This window comes from Gadus macrocephalus, chromosome 12, assembly GCF_031168955.1.
Source record: "Gadus macrocephalus chromosome 12, ASM3116895v1".
NCBI lineage: Eukaryota > Metazoa > Chordata > Actinopteri > Gadiformes > Gadidae > Gadus > Gadus macrocephalus.
Window position 1 is genome coordinate 25,986,106 of NC_082393.1, and position 8,860 is coordinate 25,994,965.

The following is an 8,860-nucleotide window of genomic DNA, read 5'->3' on the forward strand; positions in this document are numbered from 1 at the left end:
CACCACCACCACCACCACCACCACCACCACCCCCACCACCACCACCACCACCACCACCACCTACTCGACCACCCCCACCACCACCACCACCACCACCACCACCACCACCACCTCCACCACCACCACCACCCCCACCACCACCACCACTACCATCTGTTCTGTTAAAATTTTGTTTGTTACGTAATGATTTGAGAGGAATTGATACAGTGGTGTTTATTGAAAGACAGAGTATGTGGGATAGTGATGCATGCAGAACAATAGAGGAGGTGGAGGAGCTGGAGGAGTTGGAGGAGGTGGAGGAATCCAGCCATCGTAGAGGATCATGACAGCGCACAGCGCTGCTCGCTCACCTTCTCTCTTGTTGACCTTGGCAAACTCTGGGCCATGGCTGCTGGACAACTGGGAGGAGCTTGTGAAGGACGACGGCATCAGATTGGATATCAGCGGGCTGTCACATGCCTCTGTCGACCAATCACAAAAATGGGACAGATGTTAAAAAAAGGACAGTTACATCACATTACCTCCGATAAAATGTGAAATGGCGAGTTCTTGAGGTGGGTTTGAATGGAGGGTTCGAACCATGTATCTGATTAACCCCTAATGGAAGCTTGAGGGGAACAAAGCGGTTAACTTCACAGATGTGGTCTAGGTTAAGACCAGGGGCACAGAGACCTCTGGTCGATACAGGGAGCTGGTGTCCGTCTTATAAAGGTCCCATGACATGCCACCAGGTGCGGCAGTCCAATGGGTAGGCTGGTCGATTGATCTATCCAGCACACATCTAGGTGGACACGCCCACCTGTGATGTCATAAGAGGCAGATTTTCCAAACGGCTTGTAACGGCGAATCACACTCACACCTGGTGGCATGCCATGGGACCTCTAAGGTGACTCCTACACAACGTTGTGTTATGTTTAGAGCTGTGTCGATACAGGGGGGGTGACAGCTGCTTGGTTTGGATTGGATTGAACACATGCACACACACACACACACACACACACACACACACTCACATGCACACACACAGGCAAAAGCAAATTAACTAGATATCACTGACAGGACAGCGATGCACATTAACTTCATTCTATCAGCAAGCGGGAACAGAACATAGCAAAACAAACATCTTGGCAGTCAACATTAGAAAAACTAAATATCATAATATAGTAATTACATAATAACATGTAATAGCTTTTAACAAAGACAGACAACAGTGACAGACGAGAAAGTGCACCTCGGCCACATTAATTTCAAATAAAAGTCACGGACGCTGGCAGAATGAACGAGGCCTAAGCCCGTACAATGAGAGACGGGCGGCTGAATAGGGGTCAGCCAGGCTACATCATGTTGCACAATACAGCCGATGTGCATCAGATATAAGGACCGAACACCATATCCCCAAGAGATGTCCAGAGAACTATGCAACGACAAGCTGAGCAATACTTAACGCGTGATGTTACCGAACGTAGAACAAGTCATGACATTCATATTAAAACAAAGAGAAAATGAGAAAGCATCCATTCAGTCACAGTTGGCAGTACTGTTGTCTAACCTATTCATTGACGTGACGGTCTTCACATCTTTATTACACCGATTAATAAAGACGAAGATGAACGATGGGTCTTTTCTGCACCTTTCTTTAATCTAAACGGAACTGTGTGAAAACTCGCTCTATTGCAGGGTTTCAAATTTAGCCCGTCAAAAATGATCATTCCTGCCAGGATTAGTTGCGACTCAAGGAGTTCAAGCAACTCGGTTGAGTTTAATCCTAATCCCCCCAAAGCAAGAGTAGCATGCAGTCGCTTGGTGGAGGAACCCGCGTGAAAAATAAGAATCGGTAAAGAGTGATACAATGAGCACTCTCTAAGCTAAAGTGGTAAGAGTGAGGCAACTGTAGCCCTGGTAGCAAACTCAACACCATTTCTCCTGGTGAACTCTGAACTTTAAAGGGTGACGCCGCATCATTGACTGACCAGTGGAGCACAATTAGCATCACAGCAAAATGCAAAGCACCTGACCTTCCAATCAGTCTGATGAAATGCCATTTGGATAGGTCAGAGACGAGCACAAAGAAGAAAGTCAACGTCCATCTGGTTGCAGAGCGTAGGGTTGTATTAGCTGCCTTCAAATTGTTCAGAGTGGTGCATTATTAACAACAGTATCAAATAATAATAATGAAATGGTTCTAAAAGAAAACCTCATATAGAAAGTGAAGCACACCATGCCTGAACAAAACAAAACAAAAATCCAATTTGTGTTCTGAATTCTACCAGACATTCATTGTTCCCGCAAGACAATGGACCCACAAGAGAACTTTAAAAATGCAAAAAGACTGAGACACGGATGCATTGCGGCCTCCAGTCACCTGGACTAGCACGCTACACCCTGACAGAGAACCATCCCAGAGAAGAACGATGTTTATTAGGTCATAAACTGCATGACCACCTGACATAGTGGAGCAAAACTTCTGCTTTTGCCAGATCCACATTTTTGGAAGCAATGTGTTTGTGCGTGTGTTTGGTGGGTCTGTGTGTATGTGTGTGTGTGTGTGTGTGTGTGTGTGTGTGTGCGTGTGCGTGTGCGTGTGCATGTGCGAGTGAACGTGTGCCTGTGTTTATGCGCGTGCGCATCACAAAAGGAAGACCATTGTATGCTCGTTACTTACCATGACATAATATATTCACATGCAGATGAGATGTAGTGAATATAATGCAGGCTTACTATACTTCAGCAGAGCCAGCCTGGGCTTGTTTATGGGTGCCGTGCACCCTAGTTGAAATGTTAGACTAAACACATCTTAATTGCCTGACCTTTTGCTCCCTCTTAAATCACTGTGCGCTGTGTAATTAATGCGCCACAAAAGTAAGAAGTGAAGAGGTGGCTCTGATGGTAGGAGCCGTTGTCAGCCATTACCAAACAGCGTACAGTAATACGACCCGGGCAAACAGTGAGATGGGGAACGAGGAACCGGATCCATCTAGACAGGTCTGCCTCCATCTGCCGTATCACACAACAGAGAACTCCCAGTGAGTTGATCATCAAATACGATGTCGTTGTTTATGCTGGAATCCCCTTCATTCTAAAAGAGCATATGCTCTTTTATGGTCCTATGATGAATATAATACAGCTCATTACTTTCAACATGACTCCCTCACAGTCAATACTGAGTGTGTGTGTATGTGTATGTGTGTGTGTGTGTGTGTGTGTGTGTGTGTGTGTCTCTCTCAAACAAAATAGATATTTCAGCATCACAGACAGCTGCCTTTTATTTGGAGAGCCTGGCTGACGGGGGAGTAGGCAACAAAGCCCGCCTATGTGTTATCCGGAAGCAGAGGAAAGATCTGATTGAGCTGCCGATTGTATCAAAGGAGTCACATCCGAGAACTCCTTTTCGAGTATCCAAACTTTCTCGGCGAATTTAACAGCAGTTGTAGTAGGTCAGTAACATCATACAAAATGAAAACACTTTTAATACAAGTTGGTACAGCCCTCATTGAATGCCTTTTTGGAAATGCCAGTTTGAGGGTTTCTGAGTATTGTGATCATGTGAGTGTAAACTTTATGAATTATGAATAATGTCAGGCTGACTGCAGTCTGAGTCCCTTTGGAAAGAGGCCTGTCATGGTTGGTTTGACTAAAGCAGCTTAGGACGGGAACCTGGAACACACATTCTTTTAGCGAGCAGCTTTTACATTCTCCTGTGAGGCCTGCAACACAACGGAGGGACTGGTCCATGACCAGACATCCGTCTCTCAAACTACCGGGGTACAGCAGCTAATGGATGCTAGCGCCTGTCCAATTCTCACATAAGGTAATCAAATATTCAGCATCAACTATAACATCAGCATCATAACTATCATCGGCAATGCAAATTATCGATCCTCTGAAACCACTCACTATTTATTACCAGCTTTAATGTGTTCCAACCACTGCAGTGGCACTTTTGTCATAAATAGAATTGTGCGCACAAAAAAACAAGCATTAATTTCACATAGTTGCTATTGATCATGATGATTTGAAAAAAGGATTATGGTTTGTTATGACAGTTAAAAGAATATGGCAGTTTATGAAAGATAGGGCATGTAAAAAGGCAAGTGATGACATAGGCTATATAACCACGTTTTATTTTTTAATTCGTACATAGGAATTTATTGTCCTACATTTAGTGATGCAGGTTTTCCAATCCAAATGCATTCAATCTACAGTTAAAACTGAAAGGGATGTAAATGGATTGGATTTGCATTTTAAAATTGAAATATTTATTTAGTTTTTAGGGTGCCATGCTAAATAACAAAATGTTAAACCATGTGCACTTGGTTAAAAAGGTACACTTTGACTTTCTATTCTTGCCAAATCAGCTTTTAGCACTTATGACTAAAACGTTTTCTGTTCTTGGCAGTTCTGTATTCAAACGCCAAAATAGATCATGACAAAAGCTTTACTGCCATGAAAAAAATAACACTTTGTGTCCCTAGGAAAAGAGTGCCCTTATTGTTGTGGAAATATTTATGATTTTGAACGTGTCTCTCCCTGCTATCTCTGGCTCCTATTCTTGGAACAGTTAAATGTGTGACCATTTGTGAAATTTCCTGACTGTGCAAGGCTGAGCAGGACTAAATGAGACAGGGGGATACAACATTAAAACCAGTATATATTAGAATTATATTATATAAAAAAGGTGAACTGTAGTGTGTTTGTTTTCTGAAAGATATCGACATAGTGGTAGTGGTCATAGTTAATACTCATGAAACATTCATCGTTTGATTTAAAAGGTTTGCATCATATCGTGGTTTGGTGTGGGAGGACAATTTGGGCTTTCAAGTTGTACACTTATTATTGGAACTTGAAAAATTGCAAGAGGGACAAATTTCCATAACACTCTCTTCATCACGCACCAGAAGCCCACAGTGGCCATAAACATCGAATGAGAACCAACAACCATTTATTTACACATGCAGATTGTAATAGGATCTCTGAATGACTTGCTTTGAATAATAAGGTAAACTTATGCTGCATGAGTGAGTGCAGTCTAGTTTAGTATAGTTTACTTTGGCCACGTTCTTTTAGAATCCTGTTTTCTAGCTGTCCGGTCGAGTAAATCTAATACAATCAAGAACGGTTGGTCATTAGGTAATGGCTTACACTGTACACTAAAAGTAAAAAAAAGTAATGCTGTACTATGGTTTTACTGTAGTGAAAACATTTAATTGATAACATTTTACTGCAGTTGGATGATCTTGACCTTCTGGTGGTGTCTGGTTGAAACAATTCAAACAAGAGGAACAGATGAAAGAGGCGAAGGACAGAGGGTTAACGGCAGAGGGACGGTACGTTATAACAGGTGTGTTGTGAGCAGAGAGAGCGGTCAGGCAGGTATCCCGCAGCTGCCCTTGAAAACACAACGGCGGAGTTGTTTGAATTAAAGACACAAACGTCCGTTTTGCTGATTCCAACGAGGCTGTGTGATGGTAACTTTGCATTTCGCAAAAACGCTTCCTTCTACTCGGAAAGTAGCAGAGACGTTTAGGTCATGGACTAGTGGCCTTCTATCTCTCATTAGAATCATTCATGTTGTTTTTAAAGGCTCCAAGTTTCTAATTAGTTCTCATTTTGTTCCGCCAAACAGCCCACCGGGCTGAAGGGGAGACAGGCTACGGATAAGTTGACGTGGAACGACGGGAAACGGAAATTAATTGACATTTCTTGGAGCCTCAGTTGGACAATGTCAAAGGAGAGACTAATCTTTCATTCAATTCCCATTCAGTTTACAGGTTTCTCTCTTCTTTATGTATCCCCTGCCTTCCCCTGACCTCCTCCTCTTCCTCCTCGCCGTGCCCTCCTCCTCCTCCTCCTCTATGCCCTTCGCTCCGTGTTGCTGTCCTTGCCCCGTTCTTAACTCTAGCCAACTGTATTAAATATATTTTGTATTTCATGGTATGCATGTCCATAAGAACTAATCTTTAAAAGGCTTTAGGCTACGTCTCTCAACCTCCTCTTCGATTCTTGCGATATCAAAAAACAATATAGAAGTTTACAGTTTGCAGTTTACAGAGCTTTGATGTCAATATTTGTCTCGTTTAAAAGCACGTAAAATTAAAAATACTTTAATTGCTCTCTACCTGCACAATAACAAATGTGCAGAAAATATCCCTTTCCCCTGGTCGGTCACAGTTGATCCCTCCTGTCGTCACAGAACGTCAGAGCCTCACCTCACCCCAGCCTGACGGATCGGTTTGGAGCGATAACAATTAATCTGTGGTTCCAGTCGGGCTTTGAGAGGGACAGTTGAGTTCTAAGGAAAGAGGGGTGGGACAGGCCTTGAGCTTATACACAATGTGCCCCCCCCCCCCCCCGAGCAGATGGATGGACCCCTAGTCCTGTGTCAAATTTAATCACATAACCTATCCCGTGGCTCATAAATCAAGGCCCAGGCAGTGCGGCGCCATAGCCCCCACTGTGATTCTATGTGTAAGCCTTGACTGAAATCCCGTCGCTGACTCCAATGGACTCCACCCTTGCTTGTGCACGAGGCTCAAAACACAACAGGGTTCACAGATTTACTCCGAGAAGCGCTGCACTCAGCCAAACCTAGCTGTCCACCTCGAAGGTTTATGTTTTCCAAACACAAACCCCCAATTAGAAGAACCACATTGTGTTGGGGCCTTTTTCAAGATGTAGGTATATATACTCTGGATAAGGTATGAGCGACATACAGAACATATGCACACTGTCCCTCACACTTTCCAAAGACTGGCAGGTCAACATTTGGCTTACAAGAAATCCATGAACACTAAATGTGGCACATCAAATCTCTCAGCTCTTTAATTGGCTCATCTGCATAACTTGTGGATTGCCTAAGAGGTATACTCTAACTGTAGATTTAGACATCTCTCTCTCTCTCTCTCTCCCTCTCTGAACAAGCACATCCTCAACCCCCGACTGCCTTAGCGGAGGTGATTAGTGAGTCTGCATGCCAATACTCGATAACATGTCAGCATTACCAAGAGTGGAGGTGAAGAAGAGTAAGACACAAAACAGTTTTCCAGGAGTAAAGAAGTTGCAATAAAATATGATATGAGAGAGAGCGAGAGCGAGAGCGAGAGAGAGAGAGAGAGAGAGAGAGAGAGAGATCTTTTGTTTTCTGATAGCCTTACCATTGTGGTTTTTATAGTTTCTGCCAATGAAGCAGTTCGAAGAAATGAATGAAACTAATTACAAGAGAGAGAAATAGAGAAAGACTGTGTGTGTGTGTGTGTGTGTGTGTGTGTGTGTGTGTGTGTGTGTGTGTGTGTGTGTGTGTGTGTGTGTGTGTGCGCGTGCGTGCGTGCGTGCGTGCGTGTTGCGCGCGCGTGCGTGCGTGTGTTTAGGGGCCGGAGCACGAATGAGAAAACCTTCCTGCTGCTGATGAGCAGAGCGACATGCTGGAATCATTTTATTGGAATTGCTCGGAAATAAAACCGATGCAATGTGGATAAATTAAAAAACGCGGAGGCACCTGGTAGGCTAAGGATCAGATACCTATTTCGAATTTTAAGTTCAATTAAGTTAGTCACGCAGATAATTTCTATCTATCTCAATCGGATACCCCTTTGTTTAACATCCCAGAAGCAAAAGGTCTTCGAAAAGCCTCAACTTGGGATAAACAGCGAAGCTTCAGAGGCGCAGTGGGCGCAGTAACAGTTCCCAAAACACTGCAATCATACACAGCTTCCCAAAGTGGGCTTACATGAAACTCATCGATCGCTCAGGGGACCAGAGCAACAGACTGGGAGTGACCACACGGTCCAATGGGTCACCGAATAGGTAATACACACATCGTGGTGTGTGCCTTGCAGCCATTCTCTCATCTTCAGGCGGCCTGTTTCACCATCGTTAAGTCCTCTTTAAAACCGTTAGTTAAGTTAAAACATGCTGGAGTATGGGTTATTCTGGCCTGTCCTGGAGTTGTATGAACATTAAATTGTTCTAATTGGCCAATCAAGTCTATAATACGCTTAGGTATATTATATCACCTAGATATGCTAAATTTCTCCTAAATCCTTCCCGTCGATGATAACCTGAGCTCCAGAAGTCCTGCATGCGGGTCCAAACCACGCCGACCTAATGGGACTCAACCCCCGCTACTGTGTACTAAAGGATCCTGACACCACCAAGAACACGGTCCTCTCATCCCCGAAGACGTGTCTGCAGCAGTCACTTACTTTATCCGAGTGTACACCCGCATTATAGTTGCCCATATGCTGCTCAGCTTTTTCTCCACATATGCACGCGTCGGTGTCTGTGTCTGCTCGAACGAAACGCATCGTGCTCACCTTCTCCACGTGTCCCGCAGAAGATCAGAAGGACGATGGCGAAGCGCGACATAATCCCACCTGGTCTGCTATTCCGTGACCGCATGGTGCAGCGCTATGGACGGGGTGCTGCAGGCTCTGAACCCGCCTGTGTGAGGAGGAGGAGGACAGGAGTGTGAGAGTGTTAGAGAGTGCTGCTGATCAGCTGTGGTCCTCGGGCTCCGTGCGCCACGGCTGCGTTGTCTGCAGCAGGAGGGGTGTACCAGACTCAGGATGCGCCCAGCCAAGGAGTCATGGGACGCAGAAAAGGAAAAAAATGAAAAGGTGAACGGGGCTCACTGAAACACAACTTCTTTTTCTAGCATTTGGATGATAACGATGTGGTTGTTATACTGTTTCCTTCTTTCCCACGAGCAAACGCGCGTGGAGACCCCCCCCCCCCCCCCCCCCCCCCCCCCACACACACACACACACACACACTTATATGTACTGCCAGTGTGTAACGTGTTTATGACGTGTGTTGTGGGGCAGTTGTGCAGTGTCGGTGGGGGTTATTTCTTCAGAATTCTAAA

The 8,860-nt window shown here is 44.7% G+C and overlaps 1 protein-coding gene across 1 annotated transcript in view; it reads right to left on the bottom strand.

Annotated features, from left to right (window-relative positions):
• The window catches only part of cntnap3 (contactin associated protein family member 3), a 51,711-nt gene extending 42,987 nt beyond the window's left edge, over positions 1–8,724 (bottom strand). Inside the window, exons 1-2 of the mRNA XM_060066309.1 lie at positions 8,310–8,724; positions 351–461 (exon numbers count right to left, since the gene is read on the bottom strand). Of these exons, the coding sequence (XP_059922292.1) occupies positions 351–461; positions 8,310–8,394 (196 nt within the window). The 5' untranslated portion in view covers positions 8,395–8,724. The remainder of the gene's footprint in view (positions 1–350; positions 462–8,309) is intronic.
• Between the last annotated feature and the right edge of the window lie 136 nt (positions 8,725–8,860).